General features: G+C 35.7%; 1 protein-coding gene across 10 annotated transcripts in view; it reads left to right on the top strand.

The window, feature by feature from the left end:
* Window positions 1-15,884, top strand: part of VEPH1 (ventricular zone expressed PH domain containing 1) — a 266,231-nt gene that overhangs the window by 183,937 nt on the left and 66,410 nt on the right. For 8 of the 10 annotated variants that reach the window (XR_012430819.1, XM_005546203.4, XM_045386724.2 and 5 more), the window contains one exon: window positions 870-1,004. Coding sequence is in view for 9 of the 10 variants with exons in the window: in XM_005546203.4 (XP_005546260.3) it covers window positions 870-1,004 (135 nt within the window). In the remaining variant the exon portion in view is untranslated. Of the gene's footprint in view, window positions 1-869; window positions 1,005-1,573; window positions 2,442-15,884 lie in introns of those variants that run through there. The other 2 variants (XM_074031313.1, XM_074031311.1) reach the window with 1 other exon arrangement.

The following is a 15,884-nucleotide window of genomic DNA, read 5'->3' as shown; positions in this document are numbered from 1 at the left end:
GTATAAATATACTTGATTTTTGTGCTCTACTTTGATTTTATTCCTTAATTCCCAGATCTTTGAGAAAATAAATATGAATATTTATATTAACCATATTCCAATTAAGGAGCATCTTTGGGAAATCACTGAGATAAACACTATATTACAAAGGTTAGGCATACTTATGGATATCATTACCAACTGCCTTGAAAATACTATGAAATAATTTTAAATTTCTGTTAAAAAATGAAATCCTGAAATATATCATATGTTTGATCTTTTTTCGTTTAATTTTTTTTTTTTTTCTTTTTTTTTGACAGAGTCTCACTCTGTCTCCCAGGCTGGAGTGCAGTGGTAGGATCTCGGCTCACTGCAACTTCTGCCTCCCGGGTTCAAGCAATTCTCCTGCCTCAGCCTCCCAAGTAGCTGGGACTATAGGCACATGCCACCACGCCTGGCTAATTTTTTGTATTTTTCGTAGAGACGGGGTTTCACCATGTTAGCCAGAATGGCCTTGATCTCCTGACATCGTGATCCACCCCCCTCAGCCTCCCAAAGTGCTAGGATTACAGGCATGAGCCACAGTGCCCGGCCTCATTTAATTTTTTTAAGAGAGGTAGGGGTCATGCTATATTGGCCAGGCTGTTCTCAAACTCCTGGTCTTAAGCAATCCTCCTGCCTCAGTATCCCAAAGTGCTGGGAATACAGGTTCATTCACCACGCCCAACCCCCATATGTTTGATCTTTAAGACAGATCTTTTTCTTGTTTCATTTAAATTTGAATCATGTTAAAGTTCAAACCAAGCCTAAACGGTGCCTTGAAATCAATCAAACAATACTATTGAGACAAGACATAGTATATTCTGTTTCTGTCTTTAATGCCCTTTCAGAGCCTGTTTCCTGAACCCCTGTCCATTCAGAGTCATTCTGTGCAATTTCTCAGAGCACTGTGGGAGAAGACCAAGGCAGGGGATGCTCACAGCTTTGAAACAGCCATGATGGAGTCCACGTTTCCACAGCAAAAGGTAAATGTTCCTTTCCTTGGCCATGTTACAAGCCAAGATTTAAGATTGTCTTGAAACAGTTTTCCTTTTTTTTTTTTTTTTTTTTGTTAGCAATTTAATTTCTTCCTTCTTTCCTTTACCTTTTTTTTAATTATTATCAGAAAACCCTTATAAGTAATTATTTTCACGTGGTACCATAGTGGATTCAGAATAGAGTGGTACCAGTAAACAAGGACATTGCCCTTTGAGGTCTATATACTGACACAATATGGTTCCTTAGAACCACACAATAACTGCATGCATACTATGAAATAGAAAAGATTTTACAACTGGGTGTGGTGACTTGTATCTGTAATCCCAGCTACTCAGGAGGTTGAGGCAGGAGGATCATATGAGGCCAGTAGTTCAAGATTAGCCTGAACAACTTAGCAAGACTCCATCTTTAAAAAAAAATTTTTTTAATTAGCCAGGCATGGTAGCACATGCCTGTAGTTCCACTACTCCTTGATCTTGGTCTTCCCAGCTCCAGAACTATAAAAAATAAGTTTCTATTATTTATAAATTACCCAGTCTTAGGTATTTTTTTATAGGAGCACAATGACTAAGAAAGAAGGCCTGAACTAAAGTTAGAAGTTATAGGAAGATTGGAGAGCTATTAAGAAAGTCAAATTAACAGGACTTGCAGCCTATAAGAAAAACAGAAGGATCCAGGATGACTCCAGGTGCATTGTTTGGCTAACTGGATGATAATATCACCCTGAAAATGAGAGATCACAAAGTAATCTGATGGAACACAAGAAGATAAAGCATTCTGGTTTACATATGTTGAATCCAAGCTGTTTATATGACTAACCAGGTGGTGGTGGTGGTTAAATGCCAATGTGGGCTTCAGGAAGAAAGCTTTGACTGGAGATATGGATTTGGGAGTCACAAGCTAGCACTTAGTGTCATGGCAGAAGACTGGATTGCTCAAGGGAAATATGTATACTGAGAGAAAAGAATGGTTATTAATCTCTTCTAGTAAATATTATCAGCTTCTCTCTTTTAGCCCTTCCCAAACTCAAATATTCTGATTATTCTTATTTTGACTTTTAGATAACCCAGGAATGAGTATTCGATGCTTACTGAGCAAACCAGATGTTCTGCGAGTATATAATCATGGTGTCTGTCCTTGTTTTACTGTTGAAAAGGGAGACAAGCATGCCAATATTAAACAAATTCATAGTACAAATGAGTAGTAAATTAAGTACTCCAGAACTGGTCTCTTGTGAAACTAACAAAGTATCTTTTAAGTGATGAAGAATTCTGATAATATGAAAAATGAGCATAATTAATCAGAAGTTTATTTGTAATGGTCTGTAAGACACTAAAAACCCATCAAACTATTGCATCACTGCTTTTTGGATTGTGTTTAGGAATTCAACGTGCAGTATTAAAAATAAAGGAAATGCCACAATTGCTTCAGTGTGGAGTAAAATGGAATTCTTTGCACATTTCATTCAAATTTTCAACTGTTGCATCATGTTTGAAGACAGTGCCTCAAGTTCTCATAAATTTTTCATTGCTAACTGTATTTTAACTAGAGGCAACCAGTAAATTAAAACTTGGCAGGCTGTTTCAAATCCTAAGAGATTAAAAAAAAAACTTGGAAAACTACTTTTGTGCATACTCACAAGTATACTTATTCACATTTCTTGTATTCCATGCTAATAAACATTTCTCTAAGGGAAAATTAACTGTAAATCAAATTTAAAAATTTTTAAAGTTTTATAATTTGGTTTGTTCATGAGTAATAGAAAAAAACTTTGATACCTGCAATGTACATTGTGTGGCAAAATTATCTGCCCAAGTATTTCTCAGGTACATTTTTTCCTATTTTTTATGAAGTATTCTCTGTACTAAGTTCAAAATAGTTAAGAGAATGATGCAAAGTCTGCTTTATTTTCGCAATAGGTGCCATATAGACATACATTAGTGATTTGAAAGAGATGGCCATGTGCATATCAGCTGCAATGACGGAGTTTCACTGCAGCGAAATGGATTCAGGTACACAATAAAGAAAGAAGAAATTCCTAATGCCTGAGTATCTAGAATATAACATTCTGGACAATATGAAGAGAAGTTTCTTATTGTGGTTGCTTTTTAACAGAATCTTGGAATTTTGGAACTAAAAATTGTCAGTGAGATATCTATTAAATTGCAAACTGCTTGAGGGCAGGGATTTTGCCATATTTACCGTTGTATTGCCAGAGCTACACAGTGCTTGGCACACACTAGGCTCTCGTTAAATAATACGTATCAATTGAAGAAATTTAAAAATTCTGTCATTTTCTGGATGTTAAAATCAGAAGCAAAGGGACCTGTTGAAGGTCAGTGGCAGAGCTAGAACTGATACACATACACTTGCGATTTCAGGGTTGTCACTGATGAATCTAGTACTTCCCTCCTCTGGGCCCAGGAGAGGATCACATTTCCGTGTCTACTGAAGCAAAGCCGGTCATGTGACTTGATTCAGCCAATGAAATATGGGAGGGGATATGTATCACTCCAAGAGGAATCTTTTAAAAGCCAGTGTACTATTCTTTGCAATTCCTTTTTTCCTTTACCATGATAATGATGATTGTAGGAGCAAATGTTGAAATTGAGTTGCCAGAAGATGAAAACAGCCTGGAATTCTGAGCCACCACATGGAGGGCTTCTGCTCTAGAGAGCCACCCAGTCCCACCACACATTTTGTATGAGAAAGAAACATCTGTTGTTTTGTTAGAAACTGAATTTTTGGTATTAGTTATAGCAGCATAACCTGCCTTTCTTGATTCATACACCTACCAGAGTAGTTAAGCATGTTAGCTCTGAATCACCTCGCTTTAAAATCTGGCTCTGCTCCTTACCAGCTCTATGTCCTTTGTCTCTGTGCCCAGTTTCTTTACTTGTACAATGGAAATAATATTAGTACCTACCTCATAGCACTGTTTTGAGACTTGAGTGAGTCAATACATACAGAGCTCTCAGAACAATGGCCACACATTGTGCTCTCTCAATAAATGTTAGCCAATATTCTAATCCCTAGCCAGCACCCCACCTCAAATAACACAAATTCAAACCCGTCTTGCATGAATTAAAGGAGGTTCAGAGTGGAGGTAGGAAGATGAACCTGACTGATAATCTCTCAAGTTATTGTACTCTGCTACTTTGGTCAGACCAACATTACCAGAAATGTTTTCCAAATTTCAATCATGAATTTTCAGTATAAAATTCAATGAAATTCGGCCAGGTGTGGTGACTCATGCCTGTAATCCCAGCATTTTGGGGAGCCGAAGGGGGCGGATCACCTGAGGTCAGGAGTTCAAGAGCAGCCTAGTCAACATGGGGAAACCCCATCTCTACTAAAAATACAAGTATTAGCCAGGCATGGTGGTGCATGCCTGTAATCCCAATTATTTGGGAGGCTCAGGCAGAAGAATTGCTGGAACCCAGGAGGTGGAGATTGCAGTGAGCCGAGATCCTACCACTGCACTCCAGCCTGGGAGACAGAGCAAGACTCTGTCTCAAAAATAAATAAATAAAATAAAATAATAAATAAATAAGTTCAATCAAATTATCTTTTGCAAACTATATATCAATCTCACAAAGGCATCAAAATGTGGAAATGCTTATGTAATATAATGCTAAAATATTTTTAATATATAAAAATAAAAGTTTAATATTAGTGAACTTAGTAAAATGCATGAATTCAATAGTTCAAATTTTTAAAACTTATCACTTACATGACATTTGATAAAATCCAACAATCACTTTACTAACACACAGTTTGTATAAAAATTGTATTAATGTCTGTGTCCCTAATTAGATTGGATTTCCATGAGAACATATGCTTGTCATTGTACACCCAGCACCTAGAGCATCTCCTGGCATACTGTTGACACTCAGTGATATGTGTTGACTGAATAAAGTGAGTGAGCACTTTTACTAACCAGCAATGGAAAGATGTGTTCTTAGCATGATAAATATTTGTCTGATAACAAAAGAAAAACTATGCCTAGCGGTGAACAACTGAAGATGTATTTATTAAACAGTGAAATAAAACCAGAATATCCAGTATAATCTTTATAATTTAGTATTGCCCGAAAGCATGAGCCAACTTGAGAATATAAGCTCCATGAGAGCAGGGATCTTGTCTGCTTGTTCATTACAGATCCAGGATATCTAAAGAGTGTGCCTGGCTAATACTAGGCATTAAAAATAATAATAATAACAAATAGAAAACAACACAGAAATAAGGAGTATACTATTTGAAATAAGAAGATAAATTCAACATTACTTATAGTTAATATTAAGATAAAAAGAGCACTATTAGAATTAATAATAATAATTAACTTTACTGGGCATTTAGAATGTGCCAATAATTATTCTGTTCATTTAATATCAATTATTTCACTTAATCCCAACGATAACACTATTGGATAGACAGCATTATCATTATCATCTTACAAATGAGTAAACTAAGTAGAAGAAAGATTAATTTTCTCAAAGTCACAGAGCAATGGAGAGAAATAGACTTGAATGAACAGTGATATTACCACGTTCCTGATTGGAAATAGTAAATATTACAAAAATGTTAATACTTCCTTAGTTAATTAGCACTTTAACTGAGATCCAATTTAAATTCTAAGAGAATTATTTTTTATCTCTTATGAAGTGATGGTAAAATACAGCCAGAAGGATACATAGGTGAGACTAGTTTGAAAATTTTTGAGAGGGGCTAAAAAGAGGACATTGCAAAACATTAAAGCATACTATAAAACCTACAATTATTAAATTACTCTACTTTTATGGAAAGAATTAATGCAGATAAATGGAACAGACTAGTCCAGAAACCAACACAATTATATACATATAATCAGTTAATGTATATATACAATTGTTTAACTACATATGAAACAAATCCTTTTGAAAAAGCCTACATAAAAGAGCATGATATCAAAATCCTAGAGCTAAATTTATACGTATAGAAAAAAAGTAAAGGTATTTGCTATAATTAGAACTTAAACAAGGATACCTGTCATCACCTTCAAAATTTATCATTTTACAGTGATCCTACCCAATGCGGGGAGACAAAAGCAGATAAGTATAAGGATTAAAGCAGAATAAACCAGAAAGAGAAAGAGATAGAGCTGAGAGGGAGGATGAGAGAAAGATAAATTATTTATAGACAATACGATTATTAGTGTAGAAAATTCAAAAGAATCTAACCTTTAGAACTCATACAAAAGATCCATAAAGTTATTTGATATAAGATCAACATATAAAATCAATAACAGATCTATATATGAGTAATAACTAAATAGAAAATGTAGAAAAGCATGCCATCTATAATAGCAGTAAAGACTCTAAAGGACCTAGGAATAAATATAAGAAAAACTGTGAAACTCTTTAATGATAAAAAAATTTTAATATTAATGAAAAAAATTTAAAGACATGAATTAATGAGAAGATATGACCTTTTCATGGTCAAAAACAACCATTATCATATAAATGAAAATTTTCTCCCAAATTAAAATGTAAGTACAATTTCATAACCAATCCTAATGGCAAGAGACTTTTCTCATGGAGTTTGACAAACTGGTCTTAAATTTAGAATAAACAAAATCTTAAGAAAGACTGTGGGGGAGGACATTTTTATGCTAGAGAAAAAGAAAACTCACGTGATTATTGCCACAGGAATAAATTAATGGTAAATAATAAAGAGCCCTGAAACAGTCCCAACCATATATGAAAGCCTGGTAGGTGATAGAGGGGGATTACAAATCAGTGAAGAGAAAGTAAAATATGTTTTAAATAATGTAAGGACATGTAACTTTTCCAAGCTGAAAAGATAAAAATAGATCCTTCACAGACACCATATAGATCAATTAACTCAAAATAAATTAAAGGCTTAAATGTAATCAATGAAATCTTATAACAATTAGAATAAAATATCAAAAGTTATCTTTATAACTCCAGGATAAGAAAAACTGTGACAATACAAGTCTTGGCAAAGATGTGAAAAAGTGGGAATGTTCACACACTCTTGATGGAAGTAAAATAGGTATACCTGTTTAGAAAAAAGAACACTTAAGAACACACACATATATATATGTGTGTATTAGTCATTAATTAGACTCAAAAATGACAGCTAGATTACTATTAAGATGGGTGAGTAACTTTCTTTCTGAAGTCTTAATTCTCTTTAAAGCTGATCATAAAAATGTTTAAATACAAGATTTTTATATTACAGTATATAAAATGTGCTGATACTACTCAGCTATTAAAAAGACAAAAAAATGTCTTTTGTGGCAACTTGGATGGAGCAGGAGGCCATTATTCAAAGTGAAGTAAGTCAGAAATAAAAAAACCAAATACTATATATTCTCACTTGTAAGTGGGAGCTAAGCTATGAGTATGTAAAGGCACACAGAGTGGTGTAATGGATATTGGAGACTTGGAAGCTAAAAAACTACATATTGGGTACAGCGTACATTACTTAGATGAAGGGTGCACTAAAATCTCAGACTTCATTCATCCATATAACCAAAACCCACAAATTTTCATTTACAGACTTCTTAAAGAGCAATTTGCGCTTTATAATATAATTAATGGTTATATTATAATTTCATGTGCCCTATTTTTCTGCAGTTCTATTTCTAGATGAACTCTTACATATGTGCATCAGAAAACATGTACAGAAATACTAACTGAAGCATTTTTTGCAGCAAAAAATCAGGAGCAACCCAAATGTCCTTTGATAGAGGAATGTGGAAAAACAACGTTGTAGTATAGTCATGTTACACAGGCAGGTAAAATGAATTAATTACACCTATATGTAATAGCATGGGATAAATCTTGAAAATACGATATTGAGTTTTAATAAGCAAGTTGCAAAACTATGATATGAATACTATGATAGCATAAATTTTACTGTATAAATTTTTAAAACACACCAAGCAGTGTTATGCATTGTTTATAATACATACTACACTTATGATAAAAATACACTATATTTAGAATTATACCAAATTTATGATGAGGTTGCCTTTGGGTAAGGAGAAAGTGAGCAAAGGAAGGAGGAAAATGTTATTGGGGAAGGGAATTAAGGCGATCTCAATTTCATCTGTAATTTTATTTTTAAATAACCAGAAGCAAAATATTAGCATTTGTTAAGTCTGGCTGGCAGGTACATGGGTATTTGTTAAAGTGTCTTTTGTAGATGCTTTTCTGTCTTTGTTTTTTAAATTTAATTTAACCTATAACTAATGTCAAAGAGTAAAGAATTGATAGGTTTGACTACATAAAATATAAGTCTGTAAAGAGCAAAACCTTTTATGCACAATAATTTTAAATGAAAATATTTGTAACAAGCATGAAAAACAAAGTTTAACATCCTTAAGCTACTACTATAAGTTCATGGAAATCAATAATCAATGAGCGAAGAACATGAGCAAATACTTAGGAGACTCAGTCCATAAAAGATATTCAACCTCATTAGTAGGCAAAGTAGTCAAAGTTAAAATAAGTTACCCTTTTTAACACATTTTTTAAAATACAATAATCAGTGCTGGCTTGAGCAAGAGAGTTAAGGCACTCACACGTTTCTAAGTTGAAGTGTAAATTATTTCAACATTTCTAAAAAGCAGTTTAGCAATGCAGTTCAAGAGTCTTAAAAATATTCTTGTCCTTTCACACAGTGATTCCACTTCTAGGAATCTGTTCTAAAGAAGTAATCTGAAACGTGTACAAAACTTAAGATAAACAAACGCAAAAAGCATTGCAGAGGGATTTGTAAATAGCCTAAATGTCTAAAGATAGGAGAATGAAATTATTATACATCCATATAAAAGAATATTTTTGTAGGTCTAGTCCTGAATCCAGGTAAAAGAATATTTTTAAGACAGATAGATGAAATGGAGAGATAGGAAGATAGATAGATAGATAGATAGATAGATAGATAGATAGATAGACAGACAGACAGACAGACAGATGATAGAGAGAAAGGGAGAGAATTATTTCCTGGCTGTCTCTGCTGAGAGAACAAAAAATACTAACAAATCCTGAAAAGTCATGTTTATGAGACATGTTTAATGATATGAAACACACTTATGGTAAATACCATATTTCAGGGTACAAAATTATTTTTATAAAGAATATTATTTGGAGGATTACCCATTAAAACAACCAAAAGGAAATATAATAAAATGTTAATGATATAGCTCTGGTTGATGGGACTAGCATTTTCTTATTTTTCTCTATATATTTCTTTTATAATCAAGGAAAAAATATTACTTTAAGTTATATTGCCTTATGTAAATGAGCAGTTTACTTGAAGAAAAATAGATTCTAAGACAATTAATTTCCATTATAAAATAAGGATTTTAGAAAGATGGTGGAAAAGTAGTTGATTTATTGAAGAAATGAGAAAGACCCCCATGGAGCAAGTAGAAATTACTATTAATAATTTCATTTCAGGGCGTGTGCTGCCCAACACTTCAGAGGGAATGGCACTCTGATTATCAGAGGACCAGAGAGTTGACAAAGTTGATTGGAGGATTGCTAAAGGGCCAGAATTTCAGGAAGGAAAAGCATTTATTAACACATATGTTCCAGTTACCAAAGCACAGGGAAATGTCATATGCTGTAGAAATGGGATCTCAAAACTATGTCCCTTACAGAAAAAATAAAATAAACTACATTTACTGCTGAAATTAAATGTGCCCCATCTGGCTAACATTTGGTGATTTGTTTTCAGTCCACATTGCTACAAACACACTTGATAGTTCCCAGGATAATTGACAGGAGTGTCAAGGCATAAATAAAACTAAAACACTAATTTTGGGTGGAACCCAAGGAGACTTTCTGATGCTCCCACAGGCTTAGATCTAGTGTTTTGGGTTAAAGTGTTAATGTGCTTGAATACATAAATGCATAAGTAAGTAAACAAAAGGTGGGCTTATTATATATAAGATGTAATGGTTCAAAGTCTTATGAGAAATTTAAGTCTACATGTGTGATGGAAATGAAAGTGCTGTGGAAGGTCAGTCTCCAGGAGAGCCGTATGAGTATATGTTCGAGAGAACCTTCCTTTCAGGGCAAGCTAGAAGGGTATGGAGTTTGGGATTTCAGAACCCCAGATGGGGGTAGAGGATTCTAGGCTTTTAGGCTATGAGCTCAGAACCAGAAAAATCTGATAGGCAGTGTCTAAGTGGCAAAGGTGAGGTAAGAAGATAAACAGAAAATGTGAATAAGAGTCTACCCTAGGAAGCCAGGTCCAGGGGCTAATCCAGTGATTGAGGGGAAAACTCAGTGAAGACTGCAAATCATGGAAGGACCTGGAGGGCAGATCGAAGGTGGAATGTGGATGCAGAGGCAAATGTCTGGGACACTCTTTGCTCAGGGAAGGAGCTGGTTGGAAAGTGGTAGAAATTGAAATACAGAGTTCAGAGGCTTTTTTTAATCTTTAAAGAGAAAAATAGTTCCATATAGAAAGAATGACATGAGAAATAACATGGAGGAGACAATATAATCACAGCAAAATCATGGTAAATATGACTCTTAAGTTCATGTATTCAGTCAAAAATATTTTCTGCAAAATGCCTGCTCTATATCAACCACTGTGCAGACACTAAACATAAACAATCATGATCCCTGCCCTGATGGAAACAACCAATACACTAAGAAACAAATACACAATTCCACACTGATAGAGACTAAAAGATAATGCCTAAAGAAAATGAGCATTTGTTGGATGTTCAAAGAAGGCTTCTCTGAGCAGATATCAGACAAGTTTTCCTGGCAATGAGAACAATTTGCACAAAGGCCTTGAAACCATAAAACAAAAACAAAAAAGGAATAAGAGAGAAAGGAAAAGCTTTGGTGTATTAGAGCATTCTCTTCAAATGTAAGTCACACATCCCATCAAAAAAAATTTCTGAGCAAGTACCTTCAATATGTGCATATTTATTTACCTTTAAACTATATACATACATTATTTTACATACTTGTTATTTCACTATAAAACATTGAAAAATAGAAATCTTAAAGGACGAGATGAAAAATAAATAGAAATGAAAGTTCTAATATTTTCTTCCTCCTATATCACAGTGAATGGTCACACCTACGCAAAAGTGAGCACATTCCCTTTTCACAGCATTGATGGAGTCAGTGAACAAAGGGGAGAGTGGAGACTGTAGAGTTAGTCTGGGGAATTCTGTCCTGGCCTTTCAGACCATGGCAAGGAACTTAGATTGTATTGCAGTCTATGGAAAGCCACGGAAGAGTTTTGAGCAGCCGTCCTTAGTTCAGTTTCTTTGTCCATTTGGGCTGCTATAACAAAATACTATTAACTGGGTGCTTATAAACAACGAAAATGTTTCTTACAGTTCTGGAGGCTAGGAAGCCCGAGATCAGGCAGATTCAGTGTCTAGTGTGAGCCCACTTTCTGGCTTATAGATGTTGCCCAAATGCTGTGTCCTCACATGGTTGAAGGGACAAGTGGTCTCTCTTGGGCCTCTTTAATAAGGCACTAATCCCATTTATAAGGACTCCATCCCCAAGACTTAATACCTCCCAAAGGCCCCCCCTCCCAGGGGTATCACCTTGGGGAATAGGATTTCAATGTATGAATTTGGTGGTGGTAAGGAAACATGAGCCTTCAGTCCATTGCAACCACCTTGTTTTTTAAAAGATCGCTCAGTCTGCTGTGTGGGGAATAGATTGGAAAGGGACAAAAGTAAAATTAAGGAGATCACAAAAGAGACTATTGCTAATCCAGGTGAGAGGAGAGTAGCTTAAACTTGTATGATCCTGGTAGGGATGGAAGTTAATGATGCATTCAATATAACTTTTGGAGGTAAAAGTGACATAACAAGCTAATGAATGGCATGTAAGTGTGAGGGGAAGTGAGGTATCAAAGCTGATGTCAAGTTTCTGGCATGGTGGTATCATTTATTAAGGTGGATAAAACTGGGAGAAAATGAGCTCTGGGGAGGGGCAAGTGAGTGAAGGTGGCAGCTGGGACACAAGGCTTTCAGACATCTGAATCTGAATTTTCAACCACCTGCCAGATGTCCCAGTGGACTTGTCTTTTAGACAGTTGGATATCCAACTGTGAAAGGACTTAGGCCAGGAATATAGATTGGGACATCATCAGCATACAGATGATGAAAACCATGTGAAGACTGAAGCAATCTAGGAAGAGAGTTTAGAGAGGAAATGGTCCCAGTTCCGAATTGCATCCAGAGAGCAGCCAAGAAACAAAAGAATCTCAGAAAGTGTAGAGGGCATCACAGATATCAAGAGAGTGTCCAAGAAGGAGAGAGAAAGGAATTGTATGTGATTTGGTAGCCAAATCAAGATAAGTGTCCATTCAACAGGGCAACATGGAAAGAGCAGTTTTAATAGAGTTTTAAGGGCAAGGTACGAACAGAAGTAGGTGGAGGAACAAGAAGGAAAGAGTAAAGAAGGAAGCATAGCATGTGTAGAGAGCTGTTTTAAGCAGTTTGGTGCTGAACGGATTGGTAAGTGGAGGGATTGTAGAGATGAGTAAAAATGGAAGCCTTCGGAGCCTGTTTGTAAATTGCTGGGATGATGCAATAGAGAGGTTAAGACTGATGAAACAGACGAGAGAAGAGGTGGTTACATACAGAACCAGATCAATTAGTAGATTTGATGGTGAAAAGAAGAATGCATCCTTTTTAATAGCTTTTAAATTTTTTTCAGTAAAATAAGAGATGAGGCCATCAGCTGAAAGTGAGGTGGGGAGAGCGAGGAGTGGGAGGTAGGATATTTGAGAAAGAGAAGGTTTGAAATGAAAGGCTCAGAGAAGGGAGCATGAGCTTCCTAGAGAAATACAACAGGATGGTCAGGCAGTGAGGAGCATCCATATGGGACCTAAGGTTGTGGATCTGAAGTAAAGCAGAGATCTGATTTTCTCCAGCTTCAATTTATGATGCTATGATGGAATTCTTCCAGGCTTGGATTTTTTTCTCTTGGTTGAGTAGTAGTAAAATACTGAAATGTTTCGAGATCTGGATTTGAGAAGATGGAGGGTAAAGATGCACATCAAAAGAATAAAATGTTAAATGCTGAAAGGGAAGCATCCACTCATGAGAAAACCAACTTGGGAAACAGAAAGATGGTCTTTAGAGACCAGAAAAAAAAATGGTTATTTTCCGAGTGAAGAAAATGATGGATTTGTGCTGAGTTTCTCTTTATAAGAACCCTCTGCTTCTCCTCATAGCCCCAATACACACTCTACTCTTCACCTTGAAAAAACAGAACAGGTACACCCACCAAGCAACTGGCCAAGGTTAGGACAACAGCCACTAAGGTAAGATGAAGTTAACTGACCATGGCTATGTTTACAGCATGCTCCGTGGATAAGGCTTGCAATGCTAGGTAACACCAGGAGAATTTTCAGCTTAAGCACAAGATGGATTTTTATCACAGTTTATGTAGTATCAGTAGACTCACACTCCTCCACCAGAGCCACGATAGTTCATCTGGGATTAATATGACTAACATAAGAGGAGAGGTTCACACATGAAGAGTTCTTGAGAGAAATGGCATGGCTTTTTACAAGCATGACTTTTATTGTTGCCTTAGGACCACTGAGTTTGGAAGTTCAGCCAAATTCTAAACTTTGCCTCCCTAAATACTATTTCTACCTTCATTTGGATTCATTTCTTTCCCTTAACAGATATACATCAGGGCCCCTCATTTAAACAATTCTGTACACACAACCCATTATATTAAGTGATTGCATATGATTTCGTAAATGCATTACACTTAAGTGACAGTTCTATTTACTATTAAGAAACAGATTTCTTTTCATTGTTATACACTGGTCTGTTGTTTTATAGTCCTTCTTTTTAATCCTCTTATCTCCTTTAGAAAACTATTACCTTTACTCTTGGCTAATTAATATACACTATTCATACCTCCCTAACCACTGTCCATAGACACTGTACTTATACTGTACATATGCTTTTTTAACAAATTTAAATTGGCATAGAAATGTTTTGTCAGTTTAGTTGAAATCCTGGTTTATCACATGTATTATATTTCTTTCATATTTCACAAGCCAGACTGTCCTATAATGAAGCATGTCAATTTTACTGCTGTCATGAACATTCCTTCACAGTTAGCCAGATGTTCTGCATCAGTCAAGGAAATTAAAAAAAAAAAAAGAAAAGCCTTTAGAAAATAGTTAACGAAATAACTCTATTCCTGGGGGAACAGAGGTATGCAATCCCTCTGCAATGTCTGTTCTAATCTAATAGTGGTTGGGTTCTTTTCTTAAATAATCAGTGCATGAGTAAAATCCTTTTCTTTTTCTTTTACTGCTATCATGGAGAGTGTGTGAATGCCAACAGACACTGGGCACTCTACTATTAGAATAAATAACACCTCTTTTTGTACAAGAAGAAAGTGTGGTAACCAGAAACTCACGAGTGGGGTTTGAATCCTGCCTCCACCACCTACTTACCAGAGCTTTTATCTGACTCCTCTGTGCCTAACCTTCTTTACCTGCAAAGTGCAGAAAATGGCAGTAAACACTTCACAGGGATGTTATGAGGTTCAAAAGATATAACACATGTAAAGTCCGTGGAGCCGTGATTGCCATATAGTAAGAACTCAATAAACAGTAGCTGGTACTATTTTATTGCACCTCCTCTGCAACACCCCTCCAAACAAAATGAATGACTCCCTCAGCCATATTCCCATAACCTTTCGCAGATGCAAATAAAGATGTCAACAACAACAAAACCATTTGATCTTAATGTCTTTCAGCCTCTTGTAGGCTGGGGGATCAGGCTCTTCCCATTAATGTCTGCATGTCCCAGCACCTATCATGGCATCATGGCCTGACGCGGAGCAGCTGCTCAGTAAATGTTTTGAGACTTTATATTCTCAGTCATGATAAAAGTTTTTTTTGTTTTTTTTTTTGGTTTTTTTTTTTTTTGAGACAGGGCCTCACTCTGTTGCCCAGGCTGGAGTGCAGTGGCACAATGACGTCTCACTGCAGCCTCAACGTTCCAGGCTCAATCAATCCTCTTACCTCAGCCTCTCTAGTAGCTGGCACTATAGGTGCCCAACACCACACCTAGCTAATTTTTATATTTTTTTGTAGAGACAGGGTTTCGTCATGTTGCCCACGCTGGTCTCAACCTCCTGGACTCAAGTGATCCACCCACCTCAGCTGCCCAAAGTCTGGGATTGTATGTGTGAGCCACGGCGTTTGGCCAGGTTTCATTTTTTGAGAATGACTTTTATTTTCACAAATAGCCCAACATTTGTCTGAGCCCATGTGTACTATAAAAAGAGACTGCTCAAACTGAATAAAAATTTCCAAGGTAAAAGCTAGGTTTCACTAAAATAATGAACATTATTTGCCTGTGTGGCTCACAAATATACACTGCAAACGATTCCAAAAGACGTATCTAAAAAGGTTTTGAGCAGAAGCTGTGTCACTAAAATGCAAGTAGTCATGCACGCTTAACACTCATTTCAAAATATAAATTCTGGTTTTGACCTTAAAAAATCATAGCAATTTAGATATCTCAATACTAGACATACCAAGAAAGAGAACAATCGGTGACACTATCAGCTTTTAATTTTAGAATCCTGAAAGTTGCATGTGGATTGGCAAAAATTTTGGTTGTAGGGACATACTACGCTTTCCCCCTTAGGGATTCCATGAATATGGAGTAATTTCTATGTTTTCCTTTTAATTCAGTAAAAAAAAAAAAAAAAAAAAAAAAAAAACTATTTCCTAAAATCTAATTATGTTCCATATTTTTTATATTTTTATCCTACATTCAATGCAATTTTGGGTTTGATGCCTCATTTCTGGATCTGGTTATTTCT

Source organism: Macaca fascicularis, chromosome 2, assembly GCF_037993035.2.
Source record: "Macaca fascicularis isolate 582-1 chromosome 2, T2T-MFA8v1.1".
NCBI lineage: Eukaryota > Metazoa > Chordata > Mammalia > Primates > Cercopithecidae > Macaca > Macaca fascicularis.
The sequence above is the reverse complement of the archived record's forward strand: the minus strand, read 5'-3'. Positions and strand labels throughout refer to the sequence as shown.